This window comes from Lampetra planeri, chromosome 43 (genome assembly GCF_965212315.1).
Source record: "Lampetra planeri chromosome 43, kcLamPlan1.2.h2, whole genome shotgun sequence".
Taxonomy (NCBI): Eukaryota; Metazoa; Chordata; class Hyperoartia; order Petromyzontiformes; family Petromyzontidae; genus Lampetra; species Lampetra planeri.
Window position 1 is genome coordinate 5,770,552 of NC_136149.1, and position 20,246 is coordinate 5,790,797.

Genomic DNA, 20,246 nt, shown 5'->3' on the forward strand with positions numbered 1-20,246 from the left:
CACGCCAATGAAGAAGTATTTTTAGTCATTTATTTTCGTTAATCGCATAATCTTGCCCATGAATTTATTGACGTATACTTGCTTTCTGATAAGAGAGTGTCATGTGCTTGTTTAGAATAAAATTGCTTAACACCAACTGTTCGAGTGCTTCTTTCCAAGTCCATGCAAAACTATCTTATTCTTGATAACTGTATCCTGTGATGAGATCTGAAACTGGAGACCTAAAATAACATAAACACACTAAGATAATCGGTAAACGTTTAATCGATGATAATCGTGTTATCCTGATTGATATAACAATGGATAAACGAAGCTAAGCCTAATTATCATAACTGCTCACAGTAACATAATCGCAAGCATCCGCATAAATTACTACGATTATCTCCATGATTATCATAATTTATGCATATAATTACACACATTATCATAATTTATGCATGTTAATACACACATTAACATAATTAATGTGATTTGCGCATTTTTTCGGAAAATTATTATTTTTATTATTTTTATCAAAATTTCATAACCCAACACATACAACACAGTTCCATCAACCTCTGAAATGTAGCGGGAGCAGCATTCAACCCCATCGGAAGACAATTGAATTGAAATAAACCCTGCGGCGTACGGAAAGCAGTCTTTTCCCGCGAGGACTCATCGAGGGGAAGCTGCCAGAATACCGAAGAGAGATCCAGCGTCGAAAAGAACTTTGCCCCCGACAAGGCATCGAGGGAATCATCCATACGCGGCAGGGGGTACGCATCCGCCACGGACACTTTATTTAATTTGCGAAAATCAACGCAAAATCGCAATTTCCCGTCTTTCTTTTTAACCAAGACTACAGGCGCGCCCCACGGGCTGTTAGATGGAGATATTATGTCCGCAGCCAACATGTCATCTACTGCTCCTCGAACATGGTCTCGCTCCGCTGGGCTCATCCGATGCGAGTTCAACCGAATGGGAGCAGCGTCCCCTGTGTCAATATGATGGGAAAGCAGGGAGGTGCGTCCCAAGTCCAAATCGTCGGAGCTAAACACATCGGAATAACTCAACAATAGCGCGCGAAGCGTGGAACGCTGTTCCCCGGAAAGGGAAGAATTTTCCCCGCACAATTCGGCGATCCAGCGATCATCTGGGGCCGCAGGGCCCGAAACACCGGCAATCATATCCCGGCGGCCCAGATGGTCCTGGGCCGTAAACGCCGTAGTGGCATGGGCCACGACCGTTCTGGCTAGCACGCAAACATTTTCTGTACTCCCATTAAGCACCTGCAAAAATGGCTGCTGGTCCGGCCGGATTATAGTTTGCGCCCCGATGAGCGCCGATCCGCCCGTTATGGTAGCGGACAGCGATAACAAAACCCCAGTTGCTCCCTCCCGACCAGGCACAGGTTTCCGATATCGCAAGGGGATAAGCATCTGTGAGCCAGGTGGAATGTCAACAGATACCTCGGACAGCGCCTGCACCTGGCAGACCGGAGCAGGTCGCCCTCAGGGCGACGGCAGAAATGTAAGTTTTCGACCCCCCGGTAATTCGATACAATTTTGATTAACTCTTATTAGAATGGGCATTTTGGCCAGAAAATCAGTTCCCAACAAACACGGAACCGCAAGGGACCTCGAGATTAACACCATCCCCGAGGCCGACACTCCCCCGATAGATATATTGGCGTCCACCTGGCCCACAATGCCCATACTTCCCCCGTTCGCTGCAACGCAGGAATCGTAAACCGGACCCACAGCCTCCGGTGGGATGCCCAACAGATGGAAAATGACATCAGATATAATGGTCGCGGACGAACCGGAATCCACTAAAATGCGCACGTCAACCCCCTGTATAGAACCCGGTACAGTGGACGAACCAGTAGCGGCCGCGACAACCCGCCGGGCCAATTTACGCCACTGCGTTACCGAGCGACATGGCCCAGTCGGTGGCCTCCCGTTATTAACAACACCCGGATCGCGCGGCAATGGTGATGAATGAGGTGTCAAGCCTTGCCGGGTGTCCGGTGCGCACCGACTTGCCTGTCCAGGAGGGTCCTTCCGCGGCACGTCTGCTGTCGAGGCCTCCTGCTGGGGCGGTCCTGGGATACGGGCCCAGCAGTCCCTGGCGTAATGGCCCTTGCGACCGCAGCGGAAGCACTCGACGTCGTTACGACGCCCTGCAGTCCCCCCAACCCGACGCTCCCGCATCGGCGGCGCAGATCGCGGCCCCGGTCCACCGCGGGCCGACCACTGTGCAGAGGCGGCTGTCAGCTCCTGCGGGCCCCCCCGTCAGGAACGTACACCGCCTTCTTGGGATCCCAACCCACGGCACCTCGTTCGACGATGGGCCCCCCCGTCCACGCTGTCACTTGCTTCCAGCGGCGTAGATAGAACTGGGCATCCAGACACTTTGCGGCCGCGCGGGATGTCAGCTTCTCATGGCCACACACCGGCATAGGGATCCCCAAATCCCTGGACAGCTCCAGCATCTTGCCCAAAATCAGGGGTTCCAGTAGGTCAGGCTCCGTCTCTGGGTATGCGGCCATGGCTAATTCCAAGACAGCACCCCTGTATGCCACCGGCGACTCTTCGGGTGCCCGCTGGCGTTGAACGAAGCGGCGGTGAGCATCATCCGGTGGCTCGTACGCATCCGCCATCTCGTCAAAAACTCCTCTCAGTGTCTTCTTTTTCTCGGCCTTGATGGACCCGAAGAATCGGACCGACCCGTCATCAAGAAGAGTTGGCAGAACTTCCAGGGCCTCTGCGTTAGTCCACCTGGCGGAGGACACCGCCGCTAAAAATCTGCAGGCGAAAGCACTCCAATCGCCACCAATGGAGAATTATTTAACAGTTGTCAAGTGATGGCTGCGACTCCTCGCTGCGCCGTCCTCCGCAGGCGACTCGTCGCGTGGCATATTCAAAATGGCGTCGCACCGCAACGTGTCAAAAATGGCGGCCTCCCGCCGCGGAGGGCGCAAGATGGCGGCTTCCCGCGGTTCTTCCCCTGCCACGCCCAAGATGGCGTCCTTGCGTCGCGTGGCAGAGGGCGCTGGCAGCGCAGGCAAGGCCGCAGCCTGACGATCACCCCCGGGCCTCCCCGACGCTGTCGCCGGTATGACGAGGTCGCACAGTTGCGCCAATACGGTCTTCAAGGTCTCCAGCTGTGCCGCCATCTGTCTTCATCGTTGGTCAGCGTCCTCCGGGCGGATCCACCGACGCGGCGACATCTTGCACTCCCGGACCAGCACTCGTTCCCGCTCGGATTTCCTCCTCCATCGCAGGCAGGTCCACTGCCTGAGGAAGGTCGTCGTCGTCGGAAGATGTAGCAGACGATGGTGCAGGGATATTCTTTCTTCTGAGCTGTTTTGACATGCCGTTTCACTTCTGACACCAGTGTAATAAAGGACTCTTTCACTGTGTCTGTCTCCGTTGTCCTTTATTTGGGTTCGCACAACTTTGTCCGCACGGCTCCTCGCTCAGAGCTTTCTCCACCTCCCGCTCGGCAGCCCTTCTGCTGCCGTCGCTCACGTAGCCTTTCTGCTGGCTCCCGCTGCAGCACCGCTGCTGGCTTTCTCTCAGCCTCTCCGCCCCGATCTGCAGCCCCTCGGCTGCTCTCTCTGCAGCCCCACTGCTGCTCTTCGTCTCCCCCGTGCCCGGACACCGTTGGCCAACGGTGCCGAGTCCCATCCTTTGGCGATCACGCCACTTTCCACCTTCTGCCCTGCGTGGCCTCCTCCCGTCTTTATTCTTATACTCTCCCCCCGTCTCTTCCGGTTCCCGCCCTTAAGAGCTCTCCCTTCTCCCCACGTGACCCAACTCCTCCCCCCTGTTACGTCATATCCGCGAGGCCGTTTACGCCCGCATTACACATGCACTCCCAGAAGGCGGCGTGGCTGATGGGATGTGTAAATACAGAAAAATATATCATCGGCGATGCTCCAGACCCTTTATAGCATATCCTGTAATGTAGTTCCCCTTTGATGTGCCTGAAACGTCGCCGGTATTTTTTTAATATTGTTTTTTATATATTTTTTTCTATTTAAAGGTCACAGTGTTGTATGTGCTCTGTGTATGTTGAACTTCTTTCGCACCTTACGTAGGCAACCGTGCGAATCGGAGGTGCGCTATTGTTAACGAACGTGTCGAGGTTTTGGTTATTTGTGCTTGTGTACCACTGCCGACGCAGCAGCAGCATCACCCGATGATGATGCGTTTAACCACAACAACAATCGTTCTGTCTTTAAAACGTTCATAAAGTCTTGAGTGGCAAAGTGCGGTGGTGATGAATCTGCACACATCCACAAAGTAGCACCGAGTTCAATGTGAACATAACTATGAGGTGGTTCAAAAACCTATATTCTTGATGAAGGGTGGATAGAAATACACTTTAATGCAATATCAAACGACTTTATTGACTTCAGAGTAATCAAATTCCTAAATATAACATGATAACAAAATATAATACTGGTAGGAACCACCTGGTTCCACCAGCCCACAGGGGATTATTGTGTCCATCCGTCGTGCATCCAAAAATGGGAGGGGTGGAGAGGGGAGGGTGGGGCTGGGTGGGGAGGGTGGGGAGGGGCTGGGTGGGGAGGGTGGGGGGTGGGAGGGGTGTGGCTGGGTGGGGAGGGACTGGTCACCCCGTGGTGCCCTTGTTAAACTCAACGTTTAACCTACTCACGCCGGCTTATGCCCGCCCTCACAGTCGGGCATATTTGCGGAATACACCACGCCGCCGTTGACCCTGGCCATTGACCGAGCAACCCAACGTTCCTACCAGCTCCCTCCGCAGGAATGTGTTTACTGGACTTAACTATAATGTTATTCAGCTGTGTTAAGAGTGAATGGTTTCTCTGAATATCTCTTTAGTGTAGGATCCCACTGCTATTAAGAAAGTCCAGATTGCCTGAAATATCACCTGGTGTTTTTCTCGTCATGTGTAAGTGTGATTCACAAATGTGTTGTTGAGTCTGCAGAGGTTTGGCTGAAGTCGCACCCTGTCCCGAGACACTTGAGTTTTGTTTAACACGCGCACATATCAAAACACAACCTTTAGTCACACGAGAGGGCTATACTAATTCATGACACCACAATCGGATTTAACACCGCGATTTACCAACTCTGACGTTGATGCCTCCGCAAGGTGTATGGGTAGAGTTCCCTGGGTTACTGAGCATGATCTTGGATTACATTGTTTTATTGAATGCATGCGGGTACAGTCTTGAAGCAGAAGCTGGGTAAAGCGGATGGTGCCTGGCTGTGGCAGACGGTACAAGGTGGCAAGGCGGTGGCGCAAGCGGCAGGGAGCAGTCGCAGTAGAAACACCCAGAGGGCGCCAGCAGCAATTAATGACGTGCTCGCAAGCAGTGATGTTGAGCACCAGGAGGAATTTTAATTTAAAGCTTTCGTGACTGCAGGGATTCATATTCTTGGTTCTTTTGGTAAAGTCACGTAGAAGGGAAATAATCAAATAATATAAATATAAAACAAGAAAAAAATTCTCACGACGTTTCGACTGCAACACAAGCAATCATCATCAGGTGTGAAATCCACAGCAATACATTTTTCATCATCAGGTGTGAAATCTACAGCAAGAAATCATCAGGTGTGAAATCCACAGCGAGAAAATTTTCTTGCTGTGGATTTTAATATTATTTTATTATTTCCCTTCTACGTGATTTTACCAAAAGAACCAAGAACACCAGGATGAACTTAAACACAAGGCGTGGGCCGAGCTCAGAATTTATTTCATGCAGTGGGACCCTGAGTCTAATGTCGTGGACTCTTTTACACGGTCGAACGTGGTCATCAAGATGCCCGTGCAAAATGGAGGGATAACACAGGCAGCATGCAAGGTGTTTTCAAGTTGTCATAAACATAGATTCCATGGTACAATAAGGTAATTAAGGACGTGCATTATAGCTAACAATGTCATAGGAAGAAAACAAAAGCACAAACATAGAACGACAGTATGTAAAAGAGTCAATAGATTGGTATTACAAAAGTGAAATAATGAATTAAAATCAACGAGCGGCTCCAGATCGATGGCAACACGTAGATTTTGATTATAGTAAAACCTTGGATTGCGAGCATAATTCGTTCCGGAAACGTGTTCGTAATCCAAAGCACTCGTATATCAAAGCATGATGCTGCTCTCTATCCTCTCTTCATGTTTTGCAACTCAACAGAACTCTCGAGAACTGGTTACTTGCATGCCACTAATAGAGAAGTTTAGCTTGGTGAGGTAGGGAAGCCATTCCGTCTGGCTCCATCTTGTTCTCGGAGGCAGTGAGTACAGTATTATATTTCAATTTCTCCATTGTCTTATATGGGGATGTACCATTTAAGAACCCAAATCCATCCCACGTCTTATTAACTCAGCATCTCGCCTGGTATACATGAGTTTGTGGTTTTGAACCCGACTTTGATGCCTGTATATTTAAAGTTTGCATGTGTAGTGAGTTCCAGGGAGACTGACGACGGAGTCGAGGCACACTCTTTTATTAAACTCAAGGACAATACAATACTTGAAGGGGTAACGGCCCCTTCACCCGTACTAGATGGGAAAACACCCCTAGCACTATTTCCCCTGTCCTGTTCCCAGTCCTCCTCTAATAGTGCTACGGGAGGCTGTCTGATCCGGCCCTGGTAAAGCACGGATCCCGGCACCCAGCTAACCCGGCCTTGCTCTTACAAGAGCAGAGGTCCGGAAGCTCTTGGGGCCGCGCCACTGGCTTGCCCAGCTCGGCCCTGACAAGGGCAGCGAGACAGGGGAGTCCCAGGGCTTATTCTGCCGGTCTTCAGACTTCACTGGTAAGCTTCTTCCACACTCGCCTCGAGCTCTCTGGCTCCCCGCCTTTTATAGGAATCCCCTCCGAGGGGTGGAGTTATGGGGGATCAGAGAGCCCCCATGGCCCCCCAGTGGTTAACGGATGCGGACGTGGATGTAGACACCCGTGTGTGGGTGCAGATACCCTTGTGTTTTCTGTCCGCCCTTCTCCCCGTAATAACCCCTACATCACCCCCCCCTGTACAGCCCGCAGCCGTCCCGGCTGCAACAAAACCCCTCAAAAACCAACAATAAAGACTTAACACAGTCAATATGTGTGTACCCCGTAACAATAACAAGAGTAACAAACAACCGACGGTCCCCTATAAATACCCCAGCCCCAACATGCAAACATATGTACAGAGTGTGATTCCCCCCCCCAAAAAAAAAAAAGGTGAGCGAGCCCCATGGCAGCGGACCACGCGCGGGAAGCAACTCACAACAACCGGCGCGTCTTGGCGCGTGTCCGTGCAGCGGGTCCATCACAAGGGCCCAACCCAGTCGGGCCGGCGGCGGGTGTTGACAGTTCAGGCGCACGGCCCTCCGGCTTCCCGGACGAGCCTGCGCTGACCCCCTCGGGGGAGGCCGGCGGCCGAGAGGGCGTTAATCCTTGGACTCCTGAAGGCGGAACAGTTAGCAGCGGATCAGAGGCTGGTGGTGAACCCGCCCTCCAGGAGTCAGTGGACCCCCCACATGTTCGGCCATAGTTGTGAGAGGAAGCATGTGGCGCAAAGAACGGCTTCAACCGTGAAGGGTGGACGAACCACCGACGCTTCCCCCATTTAATGCGAACACATTGGGGTCGCACAACCTGCACAATTTCCACGGGGCCTCTCCATGGTCGCAACAGTTTAGACGAGGTAGCCAATGGCACCTGGGGACAGTGTAGCCACGCTCTGTCGCCCGGGTGCCATTCGTGTGTGTGTGACCGGCGCAATCGCAACCTTTCATTCGCCTTCTGGCGAGAGTCAGAGTTTTGTATAGCCGCCTCCCGCGCCTCAGCCAACTTGAGGATATTAAATTTAACATGGTCAGCCAATTTGGACTTAGCGTGTGGTGTGGAAATTCTCAGCTGGGTCGCGACAGGCGGGTCAACTTCGCGGCCATACATTAAAAAAAATGGCGAGAATCCGGTCGCCGCGTGAGGAGCCATCCTGTAAGCTGCCAGAACTCCCGGGATCTGAAGGTCCCAATCAGTTTTTGACTCAGATACCTGGTGTGATAGCATGGACGTAATAGTCCTATGCAGGCGTTCTACCATCCCATCCGTTTGTGGGTGGTAAGGGGAAGTACGAATTTTCTTCGTACCGAGAAGCTCACACCTCGTGTAAAAGGGAACTAGTGAAGTTCTTTCCCTGATTGGTCAACAACCGTTCCGGAGCGCCCTTGTCGAGGACATAGCCCTGGACAAAAGCCTCTGCAACGGCTGCTGCCAACTGGTTGGCGAGGGGCCAAGCCATAGGCCATCGCGTGAAATATTCCACGCCAACCAGTAGGTACTTATTACCCCTAGGCGTGGAAGGAAATGGCCCCAAAATATCAAGAGCGACCAGCTCATTAACCCGGGAGACCGAAATAGACTGGAGCGGTGGACTGCAAGAGATCGTCCACATCCCTTGCCATGCCCGGCCAAAATAAATTAAGCTGGAGCATGGCAAGGGTTTTGTGGGTGCCCAGGTGCAGGAGCCGCTCATGAGCAGCCCATACAGCCCTACCCCTCAACGTGGAAGGCACCACCAGCCTGTGGCGGCGGATCGTCCAGTCCCAATGCATGAGGAGGCCCTGGCAAAACCCCCATGAGTCAACGCCCGACTTCCCCTAACCGGATCCTTCCGCGTGACGCTGTAGCGCCAGGAGGGAAGTATCCTCCATTTGGAGGCGCCCCCACTCCGTACCTGACAACCCCAGTAGGGAATCCTTCCCTCCCATTTCAATAGGGCCAACGCCCGAAGGAGCCCCAACGGCGTCCGCAAGGACCCGATCCTGGCCGTCGCTCGCAGATTTGCAACGCCCCGAGCCCAAGAAACAAGTGCAATTCGAAGTGGCCGGCAGATGCGACAGGGCATCGGCATTAGTGTGGCGAATCCCCTTGCGATATGTTGTTTCGAAATCGAAATCCTGAATGATCTCCAGCCATCGGGACAATTGCCCCGATGGCTGGTGAATACGCAGGACATACTGCAATGCCGCATGATCTGTACGGACGGTGAAATACCGGCCATACAGATATGGCCGGTACTGTTGAATAAAGAAAACAATAGCCAACAGTTCACGGCGGGTGACGCAGTATCTTTGCTCGGCAGGAGACAATACTCTACTACCGTAAGCCACAACGCGCTCCACGCCACCAACAACTTGGGAAAGCACGCCCCCAATCCCTGTGTTGCTCGCGTTTGTGTCGAGCACGAAAGGTAGAGAAAAATCGGGGTAATTCAACGGCGGGGCCCCCACCAAGGCATCACGAAGAGAGTTAAAGGCGGCCTCCTCTTTCGGCCCCCAATGAAATTTCACCCCCTTCGCCGTTAAGGCATGTAACGGCTTAGCGATGGAAGCGAACTCCGCGACAAACCGCCGGTAATATGAAGCAAAACCGATGAAGCTCCTAACCTCCCCCACCGAGGTGGGAGTCGGCCAGGAGCTGACACTACGCGTTTTGGCGGGATCGGTTGAGATACCTGACCGTCCGACGATGTGACCCAAATATCTCACAGATTCGCGGAGCAAATGGCACTTTTGTGGTTTAAGCTTCAAATTAGCTGCGCGCATTTTGAGAAAGACGGCCCGAAGCCTATCAAGATGTTCCTCGAATGTCCTACTAAATACGATCACGCCGTCTAGGTAAATCAAACAGACCTCCCATTGCAAGCCAGCGAGAACCAATTCCATTAGGCGCTGGAACATTGCGGGAGCTGAGTGGAGCCCCATAGGCAAACGATTAAATTGGAAGAGGCCGTGCGGTGTTCGAAAAGCCGTTTTGGGCTTCGATTCGTCATCCAAAGGAAGTTGCCAAAAGCCTGACAGCAAATCCAAGGTGGAGAAGAATCGTGATCCAGCCAGGGCATCCAGAGATTCGTCCATTCGAGGAAGCGGGTAAGCATCGGCCACCGAGATTTTATTCAACCGCCGAAAATCAACGCAGAACCTTAGGGACCCATCTTGCTTTTTAACCAACACTATGGGTGCACCCCAAGGGCTGGTTGAGGGAGAAATAATGTCAGAAGCCAGCATGTCATCTACAGCCGATTTTACATGATCCTTTTCGGCGGGACTTAACCGAAAAGGATTTTGGCGGATAGGAGCGTTGTCACCAGTGTCAATATGGTGGCGCAGCAATTTTGTACATCCGATATCATATTTGTGCTTACTAAAGACGTCGGAAAATTCTCGCAAAAGGGTATGCAATTTAGCACGTTGTGAGTCAGATAGGTCAGGTGTCTCGGCACAAAGCGCCTCCAGCCAACCCTCGTCATGGTCTGACTGCAGTTGCGGCTGAGAAGCGGTGGCCACCTGGCCAATGATCGGCGTTTCCGCAGGTACCGAACACGGTTCCTTGGGAGACCACAGCCGTCCGTGTCCCGACATTGAGGACCGCGATGAACGGGTCCTCATCCCCTTTAACAATTGTCTGGGCCGCCACCAAATCTGGCCCATTCACCCCGGCCCTAGACGGCCCCAGCAAAATGCCCTGGTCTAAGACCCCTTTAGCGAACGGTCGACGCAACCGCAGGGGCACGAGCATCTGTGCCCCCGGGGGTACGCGCACCGTTCGAGCAACGAGCGCCTGTACCGTTGCACAGGCTGTACGCAAGGCAGGGGTGGAGGGCAAGAACGTTATACGTCGGCCTGATGGAAGTTCGATGCATCCCTGGTCAATCAAAATTTTGACAGGCATTTTGGCCAAAAAGTCTGTCCCCAACAGGCACGGAATTGCCAGAGAGGAGGAGACCAACACCGGCCCAGATAATTTAATATCCCCAATAGAAATTTGCGCTCGAATTTGGCCGATGATACCTAACAAACCCCCGTTTGCAGCGTAACACGGTATGTCGACGGGGAGCAACGGGCGACTCTGAACGGTCAGGATATTATAATTTAAATCGGAAACGATAGTCGCCGATGCTTCCGTGTCGATCAATACCCGTACTTCCACCCCATCAATGTGCTCCGTGACAACGGACGACCCCGCCGACGCAGCCACAACACGGTGAGCCAACTCGGACCATTGGCCCGGTTGGAGCGCCCTCCCCATCAAGCCGCGACCCGATGCACCAGCACCCGAACCCCGAGAATCGTGTGTCGGGGCATGTGAGAAAGAAGTGGGTGTTGTTGTATCTATGCCCTGTTTTCCGTTATTAATATTAAGAATAATTAAGATTGTTTTTTTTTATATATCTATATATTTTTTTTTTTTAAATAATGAAAACAACCCACTACAAGCACACCAGGAATCTGTGAAACGGCCATTAAACTGGTAAGAAGTCGGTCACAGAGAGGTCAGAGACATCCAGATGGACAAAGATCGATGGCCTGACCTCCCAAGACATGTTGAGATGTACAGATAGGGTGCAGAGCGGAGAAAAACAACTTTTGCGACTCGCGTTTTCCTTAAACGTTTTCCGTACCGAAAAGTAGAAACTTAACAAAAAAATTAACCAACAAACAATAGGGGCTTTTTATTAGTAATTCCCTTGTATTCCTCGTATTCACCGTATATATATATATTATTTTTGTATTGTATGTTTCTATCTACCTGACCAAAAAAAAAAAATAATTACGAATTCCAACAGTTAAGGAAGCGTAAGTGGAAACTTAGTTGCACTTAACCTCAGGACATTAAAATATAACTCAAGAATAAATGTAACACACAGGACCACATAAATGTATTGCAAAAATCTCCTCAGCCACCTTTGTCTCCAACGGTCCGGCACAAACAGATGGCCCATGAATGCTTGGAGGGTTAGGAAAGGTCGCGAGGAGGGGTCTCGGGGGTGTCTGCTTCTTCTCGCTCTGTTTGTGTTTTGTTGCCCGCTCGCAAGGAATGCGCAGAGAGGGGAGTCACGTTATTGAGTTTAAGCACAAGCGCACATAGCGAACAGGCAGTCTGTCTGAGTCGCGCTCAGTGTTGCGACGGGGCTCGCAAGAGAGCTGGGGCAGATCGTGCCTCGAGGAGAGATGGGACGACGAGGGGTCGTTAAGGTGACAGTCTGAGGGCAGTCTGTCCGAGTCGCGCTCAGCGTTGCGACGGGGCTCGCAAGAGAGCTGTGGCAGTCATGCCTCGAGGAGAGATGGGATGACGAGACATCGTTAAGGTGACAGCCTGAGAGCAGTCTGTCCGAGTCGCGCTCAGTCTTGCAACTCGGCTTGCGACGCAGCGTTGCGACGGGGCTCGCAAGGGAGGTGGGGCAGATCGTGCCTCGAGAAGAGATGGGACGATGAGACATCGTTAAAGTGGCAGCCTGAGAGCAGTCTGTCCGAGGCGTGCTCAGTCTTGCAACTCGGCGTGCGACGCGGCGTTGCGACGGGGCTCGCAAGAGAGCTGGGGCAGATCGTGCCTCGAGAAGTGATGGAACGAGGAGGGGTCGTTCGAGTCGCAGAAGTCTGAGTTCAACCTGGGTCGGGGCTGGGTTTCAGCCGTACTCCGGCTGGCGGAGCGTCGTGAGGAAACGAAACACCGATGCCGATAGCAGGTGTCGCTTCTCGCAGAACGAAGTTAAGTGCGAGTGAAGCTGGCAGCTGCACGAACAAGGGAAGCACAGAGAAGAGAGAGTGACGAGTGACGACAAGCAATCAACCTGTAAAAGGGCGGAAATCGCCGAGCGTTGACCAAGCGTGCAAAGCAGAGAGCGCGAAGCAGTGGAGAAAGCCTGGTCAAACGGCTGTGAGGAAGAGGACAGCGCGATCGAATGCGCAGTGTGTTTGAGGTGCACAGCGACCAACGACCCAGTGAGAACAGACCAGACGTCCAGAGCGACGGCGAGCATCGTGCCGACTCAACAATCAATCGAGCAGTGGAGAACACGGGGGCTGCCACCAAGAGAGAGAAAGCGTCATCGAATGCGCAGTGTGTTTGATTCTCAGACCGACCACCACCCAGTGAGCACAGCCGCGTCGTCCAGAGCCACAAGCCAACACAGTCTGAAGCAAGGGCGAGTGTCCGTGTGAAGTTGGCAGCGATCAAGGAGATAGCGACAAGAACAGCACGACCCGGGCGTCACCGAGCGTCGTGCCAACTCGTCATCTAGCAGTAGAGGGAGAAAGAGCGCAAGAGCAGCACGACTCGGACGTCACCGAGCGTCGTGCCGACTCGTGGAGGAGCTGCGCGCTATCCGGCGACGGAATCGTCGTGCACCACGTCGGCGAGCGTCGTGCAAACTCAATCGAGCAGAGACACGCCCGAGCGAGGAAGCAGCACGACTCGCTGCGGCCACGCCCAACCCAGAGAAAACCTCTGGCCGCTGTTTGTATCCTCCCAAACCACACAAGCTAACGACACAACTCCCGGCTCTAAGAATTAATAAATTTTACAAGGGGACAACGCACACACAGCACGCACACGAATAAGACTTTCAAAAAAAATTATCTTTGCGTTTCAAAAAGGGTTGCCATTTCGAGGTGGTGCGTTCACTACCAACTGATCGTGCAAAGCAGTTGCTGCCGTCGAGTTACATTAATAAGGAATGTTTTAGTCATTCAATTTCGTTAATTGCATGTGTTTGTTTAGAATTAAAATTGCTTAACACCAAGTCTCGAGTGTTTCCTCCAAGTCCATGCAAAACTGTCTTATTCTTGAGAACTGTATCCTGTGATGAGATCTGAAACTGGAGACCTAAAATAACATAAACACACTAAGATAATCAGTAAATGTTTAATCAATGATAATCGTGTTACCCTGATTGATGCAACTCTGGATAAACGAAACAAAGCTTAATTATCATAACTGCTCACATTAACATAATCGCAAGCATCCGCATAAATGACTACGATTATCTCCGCGATTATGATAATTTATGCATATAATTACACACATTATCATAATTTATGCATGTTAATACACACATTAACATAATTAATGCGATTTGCACATTTTTTGGAAAATTATTAATTTTTATTATTTTTATCAAAATTTCATAACCCAACACATACAACAGTGTGCGTGCAAGCCGAACATGTGGGGTGCCACGACTTGCCGGAGGATGTTGTGGAGGCTTTTGAAGAGGGCCGTCCTCAGCCCCAGTTCTTGCTCCGCGCTGTCAAGGAGCCCGGCATCCCGAAGCCACGTGGCCCCGGAGGCCACAGTTGTAGCACACGACGAGTGCTCCAGAAGACTTGGGCTGCTCTCGGTGGCTCGGTGCGTCCCGAGCCGGTCGCCCGCCAGACTGCCATCCCGCAGAACTGCCCGCAGCGAAGACCCCCTCGGATTCGGAGGTGGTTGCCGCCACGGTGTGACCCGCAGCTGCCTTGTTGGCCTTCCTCCGTTGGGATATCAGGTTGGCATGGATGTGCCTTGCAGCCCGCAATGAAGACCTGTCCGCATCATCCTGCGCCAGGATGACGAAGTTCAAGTCGTCGGCCAACAGCAGAATTTTTTCGGCCACCATCGCGTCCACCCCTTCCTCGTCCATGCGCGGGAAGGCCGTCTTCCCCAACGCCAACAGGGCCGTGCGGTATGCGAGTGGTGACTCCTTGTCGCCCCTCTGCCGCTCGTAGAAAAGCTGGCGACAATCGGAAGGCGGCCCATAAACCGTGGCCAGTACTTGCAGCGCCGACCGAAGTGTGGAGCGTGCCGACCTGGGTGCAGCGGTGAGGGTGCCAAGGGCGTCGCTATCCAGCATCGCCGGAAGAGCACGCAGCGCCTCATTGTCCGTTCACCCGGCCATCTCTTGGTGGGCGAGGAAACGGCGCTGAAACCCACCCCAATCACCGCCGCTTGGTACGAATTCCTGCAGGTCCGGCAGGTGTTGCTGAAATGTCGGCTCCGTCTCCGACGATCGCCCAGCGCGCGTACTGTCTCCATGGACTGTATGGGGAGAAATGGCGGACCCTAATGGAGGTCGCGCCGTCGGTGACGCGCTGGTTTCGGCTTGGTCGGTGCAGTTGTCCGCTGTTGATGACCTGGCGACCGCTGATAGGTAGCCACTGCGACCCGCCGATGACGTGGTGCTTGCTGGTTGGGCCCCGTCGCCCGCGTGACGTGCTGGGGCCCCTCCCTCGGCTCCCACTGTACCCGTGGCGGGAAGTTCAAGCCTCCGGCCCATCGCAAAGGCGGGAGTTTCTGGCGGGCGCTGTTCGTCTTCATGCTGCGCCGCTCTCCCCGGCCCCAGGCGTGTTATCTGCTCCAGCGTGGCGGCCGCTGCATATAGGAGCCAACGCCAACTCATCAGCCGACGTCCCGGCTCTCTCCGACTGCCCTGCAGGTGGTGGAGCCGGCAGCGGTTGGCCAGGTACGTCGGCGGCGATATCTTGCACCGCCTCTCCCAAGCTGTCGTCCACTCCGGGGTCTTGGGTACGAGTTGTCCGTCTCGTATCCATTCTTTCGACCACTTCTGACGCCAGATGTAGTGAGTTCCAGGGAGACTGACGACGGAGTCGAGGCACACTCTTTTATTAAACTCAAGGACAGTACAATACTTGAAGGGGTAACGGCCCCTTCACCCGTACTAGATGGGAAAACACCCCTAGCACTATTTCCCCTGTCCTGTTCCCAGTCCTCCTCTAATAGTGCTATGGGAGGCTGTCTGATCCGGCCCTGGTAAAGCACGGATCCCGGCACCCAGCTAACCCGGCCTTGTTTTTACAAGAGCAGAGTTCCGGAAGCTCTTGGGGCCGCGCCACTGGTTTGTCAGCTCGGCCCTGACGAGGGCAGCGAGACAGGGGAGTCCCAGGGCATATTCTGCCGGTCTTCAGACTTCACTGGTAAGCTTCTTCCACACTCGCCTCGAGCTCTCTGGCTCCCCGCCTTTTATAGGAATCCCCTCCGAGGGGTGGAGTTATGGGGGATCACAGAGCCCCCATGGCCCCCCAGTGGTTAACGGATGCGGACGTGGATGTAGACACCCGTGTGTGGGTGCAGACACCCTTGTGCTTTCTGTCCGCCCTTCTCCCCGTAATAACCCCTACACTTGCATGCCACTAATAGAGAAGTCTAGCTTGGTGGGGTAGGGAAGCCATTCCGTCTGGCTCCATCTTGTTCTCGGAGGCAGTGAGTACAGTATTATATTTAAATTTCTCCATTGTTTTATATGGGGATGTGCCATTACAGAACCAAAATCCATCCCACGTCTTATTAACTCAGCATCTCGCCTGGTGTACATGAGTTTGTGGTTTTGAACCCGACTCCGATGCCTGTATATTTAAAGTTTGCATGTTCTTCCCATGGTCGCGTGGATGTTTCTCCGGTTCCTCCAGTTTTTTCCTCCATATTTATAAACACGCGGTTAGAGTATTTGGCTGCTGTACATTTCCACATGATGAGCCAGTTTGTTGAGCTATCATTTGTGGCCAGGTCGCCTCTGAAAAAGAGCCACATAGCTCAGCAGGGCTTACCTGGTAAAAAAAAAAGTTCGTAAATTTCGAGTACGTTATGGTGAGGTACACAGCTCTTAAAATGGGATTGGGTATCAATAAGTTGAATACCTTATTGCAAAAGTACATGAAAAGGAAGGGAATAAATAATGGTGTTACTGTACTAGGGAAACGTCGTTTCCAATTGTTAAATGTTGTAAATTGATCTCCAACAGACCGGTGGAGCAGCTGAAGCAATAATGAGTTGTCACATTTGGTTATGTGGAGGAGGGATGTATTTGTACTGTCTGTCTAACACTGCTTAATCGACAATGTATGTTTCGTTTGTACTCATTTGTACCGTTTCGGTTGGCACTGTACAGACTCGTCTGTATTTTCGGCATCGTTCATATTTGGTATCGTTTGCATTGCCTCATTTCAACGGTCTCGTTTGTACTACATCAATGCACCAAACCTGAGACCATGTGTATATATATATTTGTATCTACACATTTGTAAGATGACTTTGTATCTTCCAGAACATGGCGAAGAAGTATGTGCAATGGACACCAGCAAAGGGGCAACGTGCGGAGCTCAACTTTTCCTGTCAAAATTACTCGAGTTTGGCAAGGACGGGTGGTTTGTGGAGTTCGTCAGTGCACTGAGGAGAGCAGGTGTGGTCATTAATTTTTCACATTAACATCACTAGCCCCGGCCACTTCTTTATGACCCTTGGGCTACACCCATTTCAAACCTTTGAAAACAGTCTGCCTCAGCAGCAGACCATGCTTTCCCACCTGATGATGGAGACTTGTGTTGCGCCCGACACGTCGTGATTTATTTTATTTTATACCTACGTGACTTTACCGAAAAAACCAAAGAGGATATATATATTTATATCCACAACCCTGGCTGTCGCCTGATGATGCTGGTTGTATTTACCGGCGAAATGTCGTACTCGAAATGTAAATGTTGTGGGTTTACTCTCCAACACACCGATGTGCTGAACTAGTAACGAATTGGCACGTTCTGTTTACGTGACAAACCTTACTAATTGGCTGTGTCAGATGGTGGCGGGTTTACCGACACATTCATATTTACACGGTATAACCCAAAAAACCTCTGATGGATAGGCTTTTTATCTTGGTCTCTTATGTGTGTTTCGCTATTGGTGTGCCATCATCCCGCTGCTCCGGTGAGTGTGCCCAGTCACCCCAGCAGGGCCCCCTCCCAGTCTCGTGGCCCCACAGTCTTGCTGCTCCCCCCCCACCACCAACATGGTGCGGCAATGTAGCCCGTTGACCGTGGAATCACGCAATAATGCATCTCTACACGCTTGGTGAACTGCTTTCATTTCGACTCGTAACGCACCACTCAGTATTGGCTCGCTCAATAGAGAGGGAACGACTCAAGAGGCGTGAGGAAGCGCAGACAAGCGGGAAGGCAGCGGCCACGCGGTGTGCCAATGCCAACAATTGCCCAAGCTGTGCGATCCTATTCATATCAAGGTGGTATGGGCCAATTGAGTGTTTACATGTGGGAGTAAACGGAAAAAAACCTAAGTGTACAAGGGGAAATCACCATATCCCATACCGATGGAACAGGTGGAGTCCACATGTTTTCCATACCGCTTTCTGCTCTCATCTGCTGGTTTAACAGGGTTCTGTGTATTTTTGGTTTTTTAAACTTTTTCCATCTCTCTCATTTTTTCTTCACGTTTTTTTTGTGTGTTCTCGGATAGCTTGTGTCGTGTGTTTGTGTTTTGACTTTTCTTCCAACTTTTGGTGCACTGTCCAGTACAACGTCAGTTACTTAGAATGAATCCTGCCACCTGGCTAGATGTGGCGAAAGTTTTTCCATCCTGCTTTAATAACCTCTTCAGATTGAGTTTTCTCGTCATTTATAGATTTAATTACGCTACCGGATTTGCCAGGTCTCCATTGAAAAACATAATAATAAGTCCTCACCTGCCTATTCCCTTAATATCATAATCACTTACCTCAATGTGACAACCCGTTTCTCTTTTTTATGTATATATGTATTTTGATTGAGGCAATGTGCGGGCACGTCGTGACGCACGCCTACACACACCGTCAACACAAGCCAAGCCGGTTATGAAAATCATACGGGCCGGCGGGGGAGTCCCTCCGATGGAGGAGAGGGTAACTTTTGATACCAATGTCTGAAGCAGTGTCTCATCAATGATCGCTAATGCTTTGTGTGTGTGTGTGTGCAGAATATAACACCTTGGCAGACTGTATAGACGAACAAAACTTTTCCCAACTGAATGACCTAGAGAACCAGAGAAACATAATCAGGCTGCATAGAACCACCATGGAGTATCATCTGCTTCCACGTGATGTCATAATGCATTTGGAGTTCCTGAGGGAGCTAGACAAGCAAGAAATCATACAGGTATACGATCGGGATATACGCGAGAAAGGTTGTACACTTTTCAGATGCGGTTCCGCACTCCCCCACAAATGTAACAACTAATTATCTTTGTGTTTAACACGTAGGCTCTCGCGACCAATATTATTCACAATAAACGTTTTTGGGTTAGATCACGTTATTTATAAATGTGTCGAAACCCTCCACCACGCGACACGGCCAATCAGCAAAAAAAAGTGTCACGTTGACAAAAGACAAATAGTTCACTACTCTAGCCCATTGGTGTGTTGAAGAGTGAATCCACAAGCTTTACAATTTTTTTACAGTACTCAAAAATTGTAAATGTTGTGGATTCACTCTTCAACACACCGGTGGGCTAAAGTAGTGACCTATTTATCTTTTGTCAACGTGACACTTTTTTTTGCTGATTGGCCGTGTTGGGTGGTGGAGGGTTACGACACATTTATAAATAACGCGATCTAACCCAAAAACTTTATTATGTCTTTTTGTTGTTGATGTCCTGTCATGATTACATAGCACCACCTGTTTACTAACAGATCACGATCGACGTGTAGGTTTTTGATCGAACGTTCGCGTTTTGATGGACGTTTGTCAATTTGCATCTTTATTTGATGTGTCCAAACAGGAAACCCTTGATTATAGGGACATCCGTGGTGCAAGAAAACTTATTGATCACGTGCTGCGATCTGACGTGCCAGATTTGTTGAAACAGTTCAAGTCTGCCATCATCAAAGCTGGCGCTCGAGAAATAGCTGATCTTCTTGATGGTACCGTTGCATTTGCAGTGAATAATGGATTTAATTGTCTTTGTTTTGGCCACAATTATGTTGACAATCTTAAATGGTTTTATTAATTGTTGGAACTGTTCATAGTCTGTTTAGCAAAGACTGTTTGTGATTCCCAAATGCCGTGCGAATGACAATTTCGCACAAAGTTACGCAAGGGTGTACCACCCCACGGTAAGATGTCTCATCAGTTCATTTCAAATCGATGACCAAACATTGGGAACGGAATGGTTTACATGTGACGGTGTGTTCATACGCGTTTTGCACAATGATGCGCCTGTGAAGTGTCAGCATTCCATGAGGGTTTTGTGAAATCGTGGGATTTAGTTTTCAGTAAAACCCAGCGTGGAACCTATTGTATGATCCAGTCAATCAGTGAAGCAGCTATTAGCTTTGGTGCTTAGGGGAACCCACTCCTCCTACACTTCTTCCTGCCCTTTGGGTGGTGTTTGGCCCTAATTCCGTTTGGATCCAACGCTTGAAGTTTTTCTTCCACAACCTCAATCTACATTCCCATATGCCTTCCTCAGTTCCTTATGCTAAGTGGTATCCATTATAATTCTCCTTTCACAGTCGTATGCCTAGTCATGCTGTCGAAAAATATCGCACCCCGGGTCACTTTGTGCAGACGTTCAGGCCGAGATGGAATCCCCCAATAGACAGTCTCTTCCAACAAGGCCCGACTAGGCAGATCACTTATCAAGGCACGTGATGAAACAAAATACACGACAA

The 20,246-nt window shown here is 51.0% G+C and overlaps 1 protein-coding gene across 2 annotated transcripts in view; it reads left to right on the top strand.

Annotated features, from left to right (window-relative positions):
* Positions 1 to 20,246, top strand: part of RIGI (RNA sensor RIG-I) — a 63,476-nt gene that overhangs the window by 7,543 nt on the left and 35,687 nt on the right. For both annotated transcript variants that reach the window (XM_078614127.1, XM_078614128.1), the window contains exons 3-5: positions 16,857 to 16,991; positions 18,554 to 18,732; positions 19,355 to 19,496. In XM_078614127.1, the coding sequence (XP_078470253.1) occupies positions 16,857 to 16,991; positions 18,554 to 18,732; positions 19,355 to 19,496 (456 nt within the window). The remainder of the gene's footprint in view (positions 1 to 16,856; positions 16,992 to 18,553; positions 18,733 to 19,354; positions 19,497 to 20,246) is intronic.